Raw genomic sequence first — 16,806 nt, forward strand, 5'->3', positions numbered from 1 at the left:
TCATGTTTGGTTTCTCCTGCAGCTTCTTTTCTGGCTTGTAGATGGCAACCTTCTCACTGTATCCTCACATGGTCTTTTCTCTGTATACACATATCTCAGGTGACTTTTTTGTGCCCAGATTTCCTCTTCTTAGAAGGACACTAGTCAGATTGGATTATGGCCCATCCTAATGGTCATATATTGAGTTAATCAACTCTTTAAAGGCCCTATCTCCTAATACAATTACATTCTGAGGTTCTGGAGACTTCAGTATAGGAATTTTGGTGGGAAGACACAATTCAGCCAATAACATTTTACTCTGTTCTTTAGAGGCTGGGCTTAAACTAGTCCACCTCACAGGTTTAAATAAATAGAGAATAGATGAATTAAAATGCATGAATAAGATATTGTGAGATAAAGGATATGGAGTGCGAAGGATCAAGGATATTTATTGCAATTACTAATTACAACTCTTCCCCTAGAATTTCAGGGTTGCCTGGCAACCACCCATTGTTCTCTTGCTAGCATAATCTTGTTTTTCTTTCCTGAGGAACATTCATTTTCCATTTTGGTCAGTACTTGATAACTTGAGAAACCTTTGGGCTCTTGACTTCCTTTCTAGGAATAAGCAAAATGAGAATTTGGTTTATATTTATAGATCTTTAAAGACTTTTATTTTTTATTTTATTTGTGAGAGTGAAAGAGAGAAAGAAGGACCAAGGGGGAAGAGCAGAAGAGAGGGAGAATCAGACTCCTTACTGAGCAGGGAGCCCATACAGGGCTTGATCCCAGGACCCTGAGATCATGACCTGAGCTGAAGGCATATGCCTTACTGATTGAGCTACCCAAGCTCCTCAGTATAAATCTTTAATTCAGAAATAGAAATGAACAGTTCTATCTTTAGGCAATATTAATCATAAATATTGTAGACATAGATTTCAGATTTCCCAGGATAACTTCAGGTCGAAAAATTTTATCCTATTGCTCCCATAACAACTTGCACATTTTTCAGACTGGTTGTTGAAATCTGGGTTCATAAGATATACTTTGGGGAGGTGCTGAATGGATTTTAGCATTCTCTTAAATTACTTTCCATTGTTTTGGAGATGAATTCTAAACTGAGCATGACATTCAAGGTCTTCAGCAATGTGGACCTATCCATCTATTCAGTTTTATCTCCTGTCACTCCTCAACATAAATCTTGCATTCAAATCATATAGAATTTTAGTCATCCAAATGTACCTGTTTTATATATCCACATATTTGCACATGCTGGCATAGGATACTCTTTTAGAGTGCATATTATGCCTTTTTTTTCAGCTGCTTTCTATCCTCTTATTTGTCTTTCACATCTCAGTTAAAATCTTCTTTGTGAAACTATTCCTACTCTCCTCAGTAAGTTAATAACTCCTGCTTTGCCACTGTAGCTTAAACATAACATATTACATATTACCCTTGAACATATCATAGTGATGAGTACATTGGGCTAGTTGGAAGTTTGTTTATTTGGCTATCTTCCCCATTAGACAGGGTCCTAGCTCAAAGTAAATACTCATATGTCTGTTAAATGAATAAATTAAAGAATTGGAAAAGGACTCGCTAAGTATGAGTGTCTTCCCCTTCCCATCCAAAATGATTCCTGTGATTAAGATGACAAGAGAGGAATGAGGTAAGCTAAGTACAACTCAGCCTAAACTTCTAGCCTGTTTTACCAGTTATGGGATTCTGAACTGATCTAAGCCACATTTCCAACATGGAGCCCTAAAAAGACCAATGCAGGTTGTCAAATTAACCTAACCCCCCCAAAATGTTAGTAGTTGAAGGGAGCATAGGATGGCCTCATAGACATGTTCCCAGATAGATCAGGTCTAATGTTGAGGAGTACAAAAAACCTCGTTCCTCTCACCCCCATAACCACTCTAGGGTTCCTGAGACTTTGGAAGATCAGAACATTGCCACAGTGGTGGGGAAATGCTAGGCTGTAAATTGCCACACAGGTTTTGGGGAGGTAGTATGGAGGGGGGTGGGGTTGGGGGCAGAATGGTACAGAGGGACTGATGCAAAAGCCAACTGTCATTCTTGAGCAACTGCAGAGGTATGTGCTACAAGTCCAGACTGTTGCTGCTGGGACTTCCCTTTTACAATGACTCTGCAATTTAAAGGCTGGGGATGTGGTTACATAAGCTACATTAGGCCAAGCCTGGGCTAGGGGTGGTGGCAGATAAGCCACCCACTCATGGGTTCCCTCCCCATCCTACTTTCTTCCTTCACATCTATTACATCAGATCTGACAATAGTTCGGTAATTTAGGCAGGTCAAAGATTATGACTTCTGGTTTACACTTGAGGATGTCAAGGCCTAGAGATATGGGCCATGAGCCATCTTCTTTCCTACTCTACTGATCAATTGCCCTTACCTAATCGTCCTTCCATGGCCAGAACCTGAGCTCTGCTGTTACTAGAGCTTGATGTCCATTCAACTTAACTGTTATTTGGCCTTTCCATGTCTTCAGATTCTGTTTCAGCATAATCATAAAATTGAAGCCAGTAACATCATCTCTTCTCATCCTGATTTATGTTGTATCAGGGCACTAGTCATTTACTCACTAAATTTATTTAATATCTCCTATCATGTGCCAGGTACTATGCTAGGCTAATATATCTATGAATGAAACACAGTACTTGTTTATCTTACAGAGCTCTCAATCACAAAATGTAGTGTCCAGAACTAGGGAGATGATCAGCAATAAGCACGTAAATTGACCAAAACATAAATTACTCTAAATGGTAGGAAGTATTAGGAAGGAAATCAGTAGGGTTCTAACTGTGTAAGGGAAAATAGGTAAGGAGAGATACTTTAGCTGGGATTGAAAGGGAAGCCATTCCACAAAGAGGATATTTTAAGCTAAGTTCTGAGTGATAAGAAGGGGTCAGTCATAAGTTGTAGGGAAGTTCACAGGCTTGGAGGTAGGGTGGGGGGATGGGTGAAATAGGTGATGTGGATTAAGGAGGGCACCTGTAGCGATGAGTACTGGGTGATGCATGGAATTGTTGAATCACTATGTTGTATACCTGAAGTTAATATAACACTGTATGTTAACTATGCTAGAATTTAAAACAAAATTCTTTTAAAAAGGCTTGGAGGTAAAAAAAATCAGAAGGAGTGTGAAGAGTTCAGTCATCTGGAGGGTTGATAGTCATCTAGAGGTAGTGTAGTATTGCAGGAAGGGCACTTGTTGCAACCTTAGAAATCTCCTGCTAAAAGTTCACTTTTTTTGTTATTTTCTTTTAATTCCAGTATACTTAACATACAGAATTATTAGTTTCAGGTGTACAACATGGTGATTCAACAATTCCATAATCACCCAGTGCTCATCACAAGTGCCCTCCTTAAAAACAAAAACAAAAACAAAAACAAGTGCCCTCCTTAATCCCCTCCACCTGTTTCCCCATCCCCTCACCCACTTCCCCTCTGATAACCATCAGTTTGTTTTCTATAGTTAAGAGTCTGTTTCTTGCCTTGTAATTCTATCTCTTTTTCTTTGCTTGTTTTGTTTCTTAAAGTCCACATGTGAATGGAATTATATATTTGTCGTTCTATGACTTTTCACTTAGCATTATACTCTGTAGCTTCATCCATGTTTTTGTAAATAAAATTTCTTATTTATCCTGAGTGATATTCATATATATATATGAATATATATATATGTGATATATATATATATATCACATACTCTTTACCTATTCATCAATCAATGGACACCACTGCTTCCCTATCTTGGCTAATGTAAATAATGCTGCTATAGATATACGGATGCATGTGTCCCTTTGAATTAATATTCTTGTATTCATTATTTACTTATTTATTTATTTACTTTTTTAATTTTCCTTTTTTTGGATTTATTTATTTATTTATTTATTTATTTATTTATTTATTTTTATTGGTGTTCAATTTGCCCACATATAGAATAACACCCAGTGCTCATACCATCAAGTGCAGCCCTCAGTGCCCATCACCCAGTCACTCCCACCCCCGCCCACCTCCCTTTCTACAACCCCTTGTTCGGTTTCCAGGGTTAGGAGTCTCTCATGTTCTGTCTCCCTTTCTGATATTTCCCACTCATTTTTTCTCTTTTCCCCTTTATTCCGTTACACTATTGTTTATATTCCCCAAATGAATGAGACCATATAATGTTTGTCCTTCTTCGACTGACTTATTTCACTCAGCATAATTCCCTCCAGTGCCATCCACATCGAAGCAAATGGTGGGTATTTGTTGTTTCTAATGGCTGAGGAATATGCCATTGTATACATAAGCCACATCTTCTTTATCCATTCATCTTTCGATGGACACTGAGGCTCCTTCCAAACTTTGGCTATTGTGGACATTGCTGCTATGAACATCGGGGTGCAGGTGTCCCGGTGTTTCATTGCATCTGTATTTTTGGGGTAAATCCCCAGCAGTGCAATTGCTCGGACGTAGGGCAGGTCTATTTTTAACTCTTTGAGGAACCTCCACACAGTTTTCTACAGTGGCTGCACCAGTTCCCATTCCCACCAACAGTGAAAAGGTTTCCCCTTTCTCTGCATCCTTTCCAACATTTGTTGTTTCCTGCCTTGTTAATTTTCCCCATTCTCACTGGTGTGAGGTAGTATCTCATTGTGGTTTTAATTTGTATTTCCCTGTTAGCCAGTGATGTGGAGCATTTTCTCATGTGCTTGTTGGCCATGTCTATGTCTTCCTCTGTGAGATTTCTGTTCATGTCTTTTGCCCATTTCAGGATTGGACTGTTTGTTTCTTTGCTGTTGAGTTTAATAAGTTCTTTATAGATCTTGGATACTAGCCCTTTATCTGATAGGTCATTTGCAAATATCTTCTCCCATTCTGTAGGTTGTCCTTTAGTTTTGTTCACTGTTTCTTTTACTGTGCAGAAGCTTTTGTTTTTGATGAAGTCCCAATCATTCATTTTTGCTTTTGTTTCTCTTGCCTTCGTGGATGTATCTTGCAAGAAGTTACTGTGGCCGAGTTCAAAAAGGCTGTTGCCTGTGTTCTCCTCTAGGATTTTGATGGAATCTTGTCTCACATTTAGATCTTTCATCCATTTTGAGTTTATCTTTGTGTATGGTGAAAGAGAGTGGTCTAGTTTCATTCTTCTGCATGTGGATGTCCAACTTTCCTAGCACCATTTATTGAAGAGGCTGTCTTTCTTCCAGTGGATAGTCTTTCCTCCTTTATCGAGTATTAGTTGACCATAAAGTTGGGGGTCCACTCCTGGATTCTGTATTCTGTTCCATTGATCTATGTGTCTCTTTTTGTGCCAGCACCACACTGTCTTGATGACCACAGCTTTGTAGTACAACCTGAAGTCTGGCATTGTGATGCCCCCAGATATGGTTTTCTTTTTTAAAATTTCCCTGGCTATTCGGGGTCTTTTCTGATTCCACACAAATCTTAAAATAATTTGTTCTAACTCTCTGAAGAAAGTCCATGGTATTTGGATAGGGATTGCATTAAACGTGTAAATTGCCCTGGGTAACATTGACATTTTCACAATACTAATTCTGCCAATCCATGAGCATGGAATATTTCTCCTTCTCTTTGTGTCTTCCTCAATGTCTTTCAGAAGTGTTCTATAGTTTTGAGGGTATAAATCCTTGGACTCTTTGGTTAGGTTTATTCCTAGGTATCTTATGCTTCTGGATGCCATTGTAAATGGGATTGACTCCTTAATTTCTCTTTCTTCAGTCTCATTGTTAGTGTATAGAAATGCCACTGACTTCTGGGCATTGATTTTGTATCCTGCCACACTGCCAAATTGCTGTATGAGTTCTAGCAATCTTGCGGTGGAGTCTTTTGGGTTTTCTACGTAGAGTATCATGTCATCGGTGAAGACGGAGAGTTTGACTACTTCTTTGCCAATTCGAATGCCTTTAATGTCTTTTTGTTGTCTGATTGCTGAGGCTAGGACTTCCAGTACTATGTTGATTTTTTTTTTATTGGTGTTCAATTAACTAACATACAGTCGGAGAAGGACAAACATTATATGTTCTCATTCATTTGGGGAATATAAATAATAGTGAAAGGGAATATAAGGGAAGGGGGAAGAAATGTGTGGGAAATATCAGAAAGGGAGACAGAACGTAAAGACTGCTAACTCTGGGAAATGAACTAGGGGTGTTGGAAGGGGAGGAGGGCGGGGGATGGGAGTGAATGGGTGACGGGCACTGGCAGTACTATGTTGAATAGCAGTGGTGAGAGTGGATATCCCTGTCTTGTTCCTGATCTTAGGGGAAATGCTTCCAGTGCTTCCCCATTGAGAATGATATTTGCTGTGGGCTTTTCGTAGATGGCTTTTAAGATGTTGAGGAATGTTCCCTCTATCCCTACACTCTGAAGAGTTTTGATCAGGAATGGATGCTGTCTTTTGTCAAATGTTTTCTCTGCATCTAATGAGAGGATCATATGGTTCTTGGTTTTTCTCTTGCTGATATGATGAATCACATTGATTGTTTTACAAGTGCTGAACCAGCCTTGTGTCCCGGGGATAAATCCTACTTGGTCATGGTGAATAATTTTCTTAATGTATTGTTGGATCCTATTGGCTAGTGTCTTGTTGAGAATTTTTACATCTGACTTCATCAGGGATATTGGTCTGTAGTTCTCGTTTTTGGTGGAGACTTTGTCAGTGGTTGAGCATCTGTCTTTGGCCCAGGGTGTGATCCTGGAGTCCCGGGATTGAGTCCCACATTGGGCTCCCTGCATGGAGCCTGCTTTTCCCTCTGCCTATGTCTCTGCTTCTCTGTGTGTGTGTCTCATGAATAAATAAATAATTTTTTTAAAAAAATAAATACCATCTAGAGCAAAGAAGGGACTTTCCCGAGGTCATACAACAAGGCATGGCACAGTTGGACCTGAAACTCAGGTCTCCTGATACTCTTTGTTAGGTCTTTTTTCAATTAGTCTTTAATTCTAGTTAATTTCATTTTCCAGGTCATCAGGAACCAGGGTGAAAGGAGGACTATGGCATTCAGTATTTAGATGTCACCTCATTTTCTGGCCTGTGCAACAGGAGGAATTATATTTCATCAGTAAATTTTTATTCAGTACCTACTATAAACAAGGCATATTTCTAGTCATTAGGGATATTGCAAATAAATTAAAATCGCTGCCCTCAAAGAGCTTGGTAGAAGACACTGGCAATAAACAAAAATATAAAATTCTAGAAGCAAAGTCAAAAGGCAAATGATGAACTAGTGGAAATGTTTGCAATTCTTATAATATACAAAGGGAAATTGCACTGTTGGGGATTTACCCCAAAGATACAGATGCAATGAAACGCTGGGACACCTGCACCCCGATGTTCATAGCAGCAATGTTCACAATAGCCAAACTCTGGAAGGAGCCTCGGTGTCCATCAAAAGATGAATGGATAAAGAAGATGTGGTTTATGTATACAATGGAATATTACTCAGCCATTAGAAATGACAAATACCCACCATTTGCTTCAACGTGGATGGAACTGGAGGGTATTATGCTGAGTGAAATAAGTCAATCGGAGAAGGACAAACATTATATGGTCTCATTCATTTGGGGAATATAAATAGTGAAAGGGAATAGAGGGGAAGGGAGAAGAAATGGGTAGGAAATATCAGAAAGGGAGACAGAACATGGGAGACTCCTAACTCTGGGAAACGAACTAGTGGTGGTGGAAGGGGAGGAGGGCGGGAGGTGCGGGTGAATGGGTGACAGGCACTGAGGCGGGCATTTGATGGGATGAGCACTGGGTGTTATTCTGTGTGTTGGCAAATTGAACACCAACAAAAAATAAATTTATTATTAAAAAAATAAATAGAAAAATTCTCTAATATGTAAAGAACTCCCAAAATCAAGTTAGAAAAAAAATAGCAACTTAATAAAAAATTGGGCATAACAGACATTGTTGTTGCTCTCATAGAGCTTGTAATCTCATAGAATGACTCCTTTTTCTATAAGGCTGAAGGAGTGGCTGGCCTGCAAGTTTTTAAGGAGCCAAAGGAAATGTTGAGTTCTTGAGTAGCCCCTCTCATGCCTTTTTAGGGGTATAGCCAATAAAAGTCTGAATCTCAGTAAATATGGGACTTTGGGGGAAATTATTTAATGTCTTTGAATTTCTGTGCCCTAATTTTTGACATAGGAATGATTCCTATTCTGTAGGGTTATTGAGAAGAATAAGTGATATAATGGATATGAGAATATTTAGTATAATAAACACTAAAAAAACCCTTTTCACTTCCATTTTTTTACTTCTTATTCTTCCTAGAACTGAGAATAGAGGAGCAGTGTCCCTTATTGTGAAATCTGTAGTCTTTGGGGTTCTTACCTTGTATTATTTAGTTTTGACAAAAGTTCTCAGGTATATCCCTTTCCTAAAATCCCATGAGGTACCTATTTCTTGCCTCAATTTTGAAATAGGGAAATGGATAGTCAAAAATATTAGTAATTTACCCAAGCCCCTACAGCTGGAAAGTGGTAAATTGTAATTCAAAGTCAGGTCTTTGAACTGCAAGCTCAATCCTTTTGTCCAATATCCTGTCTCCAGGCCCAAGTATAGCACAAGGTCTCACAGGATGACCTGAAATACTTGTAACCAGGCAAGAGCCCATTTTGAGCATCTTTGATATTTTTATTTCCCACTTAACATAGTTGTGACCTTCTTTAACAGTAAGAGACATTTGACCATCTACATCATAACATCTGCTTTTCGGTTAGAGAAGTTCAGGTTATAAATTTGGGATTCTAAACTACTTATTGCCATACAAATTATGGTGGTTGACACTCTTTAGATGAGCCTATAGAAACAGATATATGCAAATATAGGACAAGAACATTAAGGAAAAGTGTCATGGTAACTAACCTTAGAGAGAAGTATGTAGGAATTAACTGCCTTCTAAATCAATGCTAAACCAAGTTCTAGCATTCTAGTTCTAGTTTCTATTTTCTTATCTTAGAGATGAAAGAACACTGCATCATCTGTACCTTATCTGGCTATCCATGACTCATTGGATACATTTCAGATCCTCAACGTAGTTTATAAGACGTTTCCCACTTTGGCCCCCTGCTTACCTCTCTACTACTGTTCTTTTGAGTTATTCTTTCCTTTGCTCACTTAATTCTAGGCCACTTGAGTCTCCTTGTATTCCTGGAATATAACACATTCTTTGCCATCACAGAGTCTTTACATATTCTGCTTCTTCTGCTTGGAATGATAGTTCACCAATTATTCACGTGGTTCACTTCTTCTCATTCTGCAGACAGCCATCAAAGATTACTTCTTTTGAGAGGTTTACTTGACCTATCCAAGCCTGGTGGATTATGTTTTTCTTGTCACGTGTTCTCCCAGCTCTCTGTGCTTCCCACTTTCTTGTCATATTTACCCACGACTGTTTGTTTAATAATTACTTTCCACTACATTGCAAATATCGAGAAAGCAAGCATTGTTATGTGCCTTGTTCATCTCTGTATCCTGAGTGCCTTGTGCCATGCCTTGATACTTAGAAAACATTCAACATATATTTGTTCAATGAAAAAAATCTAGTCCAGTCTCGTTGTAGAGATGGAAATATGGAGGCCCTTAGAAAGAGGGGGATTTACTCAACATAACACAAAGAACCAGTGACAGAGGAAAGACTGTAGCTCAGACTCTTAACTTCCGGTGAAGTTCTTTTTTCCATACGTGCACCTTCACTATAGTAGCTGTTACTTGTACATACTTATTTATTATTCTGGCTCCTAGACTAGGCTGTAAATTCCTTGAGGGAAGGGACCACATTTTATACATGTGCTGTCCAATTAGCTACTAGCTACATGTGGCAATTGGACTGGAAACATGGCTAGTCCAAATTGTGATGTACTGTAAGTATAAAATGCACATTACATTTCAAAGAATGTAAAATATCTCTTTAATAAATTTTTACATTGCTTATAGGTTAAGATAATATTTTGGATGCATTGGGTTAAATAAAATCTATTATCAAAATTACTTTCACCTATTTATTTTTCAAATTTTAATGTAGCTATTAGAAAATTTATAGGTCACATCATATTCTATTAGATGTATATTACTGGTCTTTTGTATATTTATTTTCCCCTTGGTGCCAAGCACAGAGCTTTGCAGCCAGTAAGTGCTCCACACATCCTTGTTGAATAAAGTTGAACTGTAGTTGGTAGGTCAATTGCTGTCACTTTTCTTGTCAATGTCACTGGACTTGTGGGGAACATCACAGTAAATATCCTGTCTCCAGGCCCAAGTATATATGAAGTTTTTCCATCCTGGCAGGTGGTTCCCTATAGATTGCATCAGCCTTTGATTTCTTTTCAGAGGAAGCTCCGGTGCAATCATATGTACAAGGAACCACCGGGGTTAAGGTGGAGTGTGTATATACTGGCCTCTTGCACAAGAAGTGGCTTCAGCTTTGCAATTGTTCTTGGAGCCTTTCTTGACAGGCTTCCAATAAGAGGTGGGATTAAATGAGCAGGGAAATAAACTTGAAGTTAAAGGGAGGCCTTCATGGAGATAAGGTAAGCTAAGGAATGTGGGTGACTTGGGCTATAAGGATTCCTTCTTTGCTAAATGCACTTACACATTCATTTATTCAACTTGCAGTTCTGGGGTAACTATCTCATGTCTGGCACTGTAAAGAAAGGAAGGGGTCAGACATGATTCCTACTTTTGGCAGCTTTGGTCTTCCGGGAGATATAAACACATAAGTATAGTACGAACAGGTTTTGACACTAGAGGCAAGCACTGCAGGGAGCAATTATTTTCACTGGGAGAAGGGTCATCAGAGAAAGCTTTTCAGAGACAATGAGCATAATTATTTTCTCTATCTTTTAAAATCTAGCTAAAATCCTACTTTTCCAAGAACTACCTCCTTGCCCCCTGCCCTGGAACAGTCACACTCTTTTGACACCACTTTGTACTTCTGTCAAATTACTTATCTCACACTGAAGAAAAACACAATTCCTTGGGTACGTGCCTGCCCAGGAATACCTAAATATGATGTGGTAACTGAGGTTCCAGAAGGCTGTGCATGATTTTTCAAAGACATATAATTAATAATTTATAGAGGTGGGTCTATAACTCACAGGCTAAAACCTACAGTCCAAGACACAATGACTCTGACTCAAAATTCTGTTGTTCTATTCCAGTACTGAGTGAATAAATGAATGTGTCTATAGTGTGGGACTCCAGCACTGACTAACAGCTCTCCTCACCCAACTCTCTTCTTCCTCTTCCCCCTTAATAGGTTTAGCTAAGTCAAAAAACATCCAAAATGAGAGAATTGTGTGTCTTTTGGTTGGACAACAGACTTAGAAGAAAGTTCCCTGTGTGCTATTGCTGTACAGTGGGCCCTTCCCAGCATGCTTTGTGCTTGTGAGGTGAAGAGTAATTTGGAGGATCCTAATGTTTTTACTCTAATTCAGGTCTTCTGCATAGATGGCATGATTTTCAGGTTCTCCTGGGTCCTAATGCTCTCTTTCATGGACATACTATATGGTTCAAAGCGACCACTATCAATTAGTACTTTAGGTAAAAACATCGTCTCCAGAAGGCTTCTGTTAAAAAGCCAGTAGATTACTCATAGGTGAGGGGAAGAAAAGAGTGGGCAGATGAATTTATTCAATCTCTGTGGAGTTAGTAGAAAGAAGGGAGTCCCTCCCTAGGAAAATGCCCACAGGGCAATCCTGGCTCCACCCCAAGCTTTAGTCAGAAACCAAATATAAAAAGGAACTGAATCTTTCTAGAAGCCATATCTGGGGAAACTGGTCTTAAGGACTAAGCCAGTAAATTATTCTGGTAGAAGGAAGTTTCTGCAGAGTAGTGTGACTGCAACTGAATCTCTATCTCAATCTGTCCCTACAGTCTCTGGACCCTGTGACCGCAAGGAAGCCCACAGTGAGGGAGAAGCAGGGATAGAGAGGTTTATAAAGAAGCCACCAGGGAATATTTAAGTTGGAGAGGCCACTAAGATCATCTAGTCCAGTTTCTGTTGATTAAAGGGAAAACCAAAGCTAAGGGAGGAAACAGAGCTAACGGATCTAGGACTGGAGCACAAGACTCCTGGCTCCTCGCACATAGTCTTTTCTCTTAAACTTGAATTTGTAAGACTGTATGTAGCTTGGATAGATTATTCACCAGGGCTTGAGCACTGCCCAGGATCTTACTTATGCTATGGACTGGAACTTGAAAACTGCAATCTTTGAAAACAATCACAAGTATATCCTAAAAGCATTGAAAAATTGCCACTCCTTTCTGCCATGTCATCAGGATTCATGATGTAGAACACTGCATAATGGTAATCCAATGTCTCCCAGGCTGCAAATGGGAACTTCCCAAGGATTGCAAACACATAAACACATGGTGCTAGGAAGTCACTCACTTTCTTCTCACACTTTTATTTTTTTTATTATTTTTAAATTTTTTATTTATTTATGATAGTCACAGAGAGAGAGAGAGAGAGGGGCAGAGACACAGGCAGAGGGAGAAGCAGGCTCCATGCACCGGGAGCCCGACGTGGGATTCGATCCCAGGTCTTCAGGATCACGCCCTGGGCCAAAGGCAGGCACCAAACCGCTGCGCCACCCAGGGATCCCTCTTCTCACACTTTTAATGAAGTCTGAAAGTCACAATTGCATTTAAGGGTCTGGCATCATATTTTACTTTCAAGGTCAACTACTTTCTTCTCTCCTTGTAGCCAGTATGGGAGGGTGGAAAATGCTTAACATTTGGAGTAAAAAAGAATTGAGTGCAAATTCTGTTTTCTCCATTTTTTTCTTAGTTTTGTGTTTATAGGCAAGTCATTTTACTTCTGTGAGCCTCAGTTTCTTCATCCTCTCATAGGGATGGGAATATGCCAGAGAGTTGATGATTAAATGAGATAACACATGTAAAGCATGTAATCTTATTAATAGATGTGACTTTCCTCCTTTCTTTCCTTTTGTAAGCTGCTGGATGCCAAAATATGATCTGTGGTCAGAGCTGTGCCAGTAGAGCCAGCTTTGTAGCCATGTGATCTATAAAATTTCCCAGGTCTCCATGCTTAGGAAGACCCCACACAGGATGTCTGGGTGGCTAGCAGTTGAGCATCTGCCTTCGGCCCACAGCATGATCCTGGAGTCCCAGGATAGAGTCTCACATCAGGCTTCCTGTGTGGAGACTGCTTCTCTCTCTGCCTATGTCTCTGCCTCTCTCTCTGTGTCTCTCATGAATAAATAAATAAAATCTTAAAAAAGACCCCACACAAGGAGGGGTTAACGTTCTGCTGTCACCATTCTTAAATTCTATATTTTTTAATAGGAGGCCCCTCACTTTCATTTTTCACTAGGCCCTGCAAATTATGTAGCTGTCCCAGGTGAGAAGATGTGTCAAGGGGGAAGTACAAAGGATATTTCAGGACCAGGGGGTATATACTGACAGTGAGAGAATCCACGCTTTGGAGTTGATAGAAGTGGATTTAAATTTCATCTATGCCACTAATTCACTTTTTGATATCAGCCTTTTTCTTTCATCTCTCAGAGGATCTGTTTCTCAATTTTGACAATGTGGCATTTCATTTGATAATGTCTCAACTGTGACATCTCCGGATTCCATCATTAACATCAGAGACATCTCCTAGCCCATAGGTAGAACCTGAGACAGCGAGAGGTTTTCTATTTCAACTCTTTGCAGCTTGGAGAACCAGAAGGTTAGCTACAAGTTGGCAGGGTTGGAGGGAACATGACCGTGAGGACTGTTGCTGCAGTAGTGGACCCTTTCACAACACTGTTTTGTCATTTTGTACCCAGATTTCCGTTGGCTAACCTCAGCCTTATCTTCCTCATTTCTGTTTCCTCTTGAAGACACTAAAAGCCCTTCAAAACACACAGCCTTTCTGTTCCAGGCAAAAAGCCCAGTCACCTCTGGCCTCTGCAGTTTGGCTTATCACCATGGAACCTTTGCCTCCTCTGAGACCAAGGCATCACTCCAGTAACAGGTATACTATCCATTTGTCCTCTCTATTTGGATTTCCAAACTTGGACAGTGTCTCTGGCTACCAAAGGTGGCTTGGACCTGCCTACCCCATTCTTCTTGTACTTTCCTCAGGGATCCTGGGTCAAGGGTGGGTGGGAAGAAGGTTCCCATTGGTTTTTTATCTCAATATTTCTAATAGTAAGCAGGGAGGATGACATGTCTTTCTCAAACAGGCTATTTAGGAGATAGTCACATGGAAGTGGCATGTGCTCTGGACTCAGGGGTCAGGAAGTTTGAGTAGCAGTCCTGATTTTGCCATTTACCTACTATGTATCTTTGAGCAAGTCATCTTTCCATACTAAGTCTCACTTTTTGGCCTCTTCTGCAAAGAAGAGGAGGGGAAATATTAGATGGATAGCATATAGAGACTCTTTTAGTTTTTATATCCCTTATTTTGATAGTTGTCACACACACCCCCCGTTGAGACAAGACATAAGAGTGATGCTGAGTAAATATCTCTGGGTGGGGATGAATGCAGGCATGAACCATGCCTACAAACAATTCCATACTTCCTCTTGTATGTATGAGGAGGCCCAACTGGATCAGATGCAGGGCAAGTCCTGCCGCTTGCTGTGTTAACCCTGCCAGGATAGATCAGGGGACAAATAATGTTTTGTGTAGTATGACAGACCAAGAGAAGAGCTTTCAGAATTCCTTAATATCTCTCTGTAGATATTTACATCTTCTTCCTATGGGGTCTGACCAGTCTTTTTCAGCTGAACCTATTTTTCTTATATACACTCTTTAAAGACACATGGACTAGAACATCAAGAGTGGAAATAAAACCTATCTGGTTTCAGCTCAGCCACTAACTTCCTTCTATTAATATTGAGGTGACACGGTCTATAAGGCTCTTCAAGTTTGAGTGTAATAAGAAGGAATCTTAAGCTACTTCATATTTTTCTCTCTTTTTAATTAAGTTAGAAAGGGCTTTCAGGAGGCTGCGGACATCTCCAGTTTATCCAGGTCTTCCCACTGGAGCTGGTAGCCAATGAAGATGATGAAATAAAAGGCATCAGTCCAGTTCTTTCTGTCTTGCCTTCCTGAACTCAAACTCTATTAATCAGCTTTCTTGGCTGGCCTCCACCCATAGCTCCAGGGACTGAGCCATATGGGAAGCTCTGGAGAGCTCACTGAACACTTGCCTAACAATTCTGCCAGGTAAGTCTTTTTTGTCCCCATTTCCAGAGAAGACAACTGAAGCTCAAAGAAAGGCTTACCCAAAGCTATGATTGGGTAGTTGGTACTCAAGGCATCATTAGAATCCAAGTTTGTCTGATTTTTCCCACTATACCATATATGGTGACTAAGATTGCTGCTTTGGCTAAAAGAACCACACTTCTAGTTGACTTGAGGTGGACTGAATAGGTAAGGGAAATGAGGGGATGGGAAAAACTGTTTACAACCTTATATTCAAAGTCACTCCTACATATCAAATTGGAGAAGCATGTCACTCCCTCATCAGCTAAAAGAGTTAAGTTTTTTAAATTCTTTTTTTTTCCTAAAGACAAGTCTCTCTGCCTTGTCTTAGCTGAGACAGGGCATTCTGACCTCATGGGGTGGTTTTCTATTCCTGACAATCTTATAATGTTTGACACTTGTCATGCCAGAATTTAATATAGGTCACCTACTTTGTCACAGATCAGTTGCCACAGTAGGGAGGGTGAAGCATTTGCACAGATAACCTGGAATTTTTATCAGCAGGATATGGGTGTTACCAAGGGAACTCCTCTAGAAATTCAAGATGTAACCATGCTGCTGGCAGCTTCCTTATTTCCCTAATGGCTGTGGGTGGAAAGATCCCAGTGCCTCACTGTCAAGTCTACCATTTGTCTTTTTCCATCCTTATAGATGTGTCTCCCTTTTATCTGAGAGATATATAGGATAGAGAGGTAAAATAACCAATGAGGAAAGCTGAAAGGTACAATGGGGTGATATAGACCACAGCCCAAACTGTGAACAACTTGTATAACTGTTAGCAACTCTCTTCCTCAATATGAACCTTCATTTTCTCATTTATAATATGAGTGGGTAAGAATAGATGATAGTCATTTTATAGCTGTCATTCTTTAGTCCTGATAGTACAAGGGAGACCATGTTAGGCAGGGCTGAGGCCATGAAGTATTACTGTTTCATCAGTTCTGACTCTGTTAAATCAATTGTCAATGGCTCTTGCTTTCCTTTTTGTAGCACAACTTAAATTTTTTGAACATTTGTTATGTATCAAATACTGAACTAAAGGCTTTACATATATTACCTCATGCAATTTTCACAATAACTTATTAGGTAGGTACTCATACCCATTTTGTGGATGTGGAAAACTGGAGCTCAGAGACATGAAATAATTTACTGAGGTTTCCTAGCTACTTAATGGTAGAATCAAAGTCAAGTCCATGTTTAACCTCAAAGTCTATGTTTATAGCCACAAGACTGTGGGAGGGTTGGGAAGGGGGGCCATGGACACTGACTCTGGGGCCTGGTGCTTTCCTGAGGTCAGAGAGGCAGGACAATGACCAAATTCTCTCCCTACTGCATATAGGAACCCACTGAAGCTTGGAACCCCAAGAAATGCCACAGCTATCAGGCCTGAGGACCCCTGTCTGGGCACTGGGGCCTCATCTACAGTCCCAACTGGGCCTTCTTTTAGGATTCATCTTCTGGTTGGGAGCCTTATGCTTATTTTGCTCACTTCCCTATTATATTCAGGCTAGTCCCTTGCCTCTGCAGTTTCTCTGGGGCTCAAGGTGTGACTCCTTTTTCTTTCTTTCCCTCCAGGG

The 16,806-nt window shown here is 40.0% G+C and overlaps 1 protein-coding gene across 1 annotated transcript in view; it reads right to left on the reverse strand.

Moving 5' to 3' along the window:
- Window positions 1–403: 403 nt before the first annotated feature.
- The window catches only part of VSIG4 (V-set and immunoglobulin domain containing 4), a 60,008-nt gene continuing 43,605 nt past the window's right edge, over window positions 404–16,806 (reverse strand). Inside the window, exon 7 of the mRNA XM_038587588.1 lies at window positions 404–597. Coding sequence (XP_038443516.1) covers window positions 536–597 — 62 coding nt within the window. The 3' untranslated portion in view covers window positions 404–535. The remainder of the gene's footprint in view (window positions 598–16,806) is intronic.

This window comes from Canis lupus, chromosome X, assembly GCF_011100685.1.
Source record: "Canis lupus familiaris isolate Mischka breed German Shepherd chromosome X, alternate assembly UU_Cfam_GSD_1.0, whole genome shotgun sequence".
In the NCBI taxonomy this organism is placed as follows: domain Eukaryota; kingdom Metazoa; phylum Chordata; class Mammalia; order Carnivora; family Canidae; genus Canis; species Canis lupus.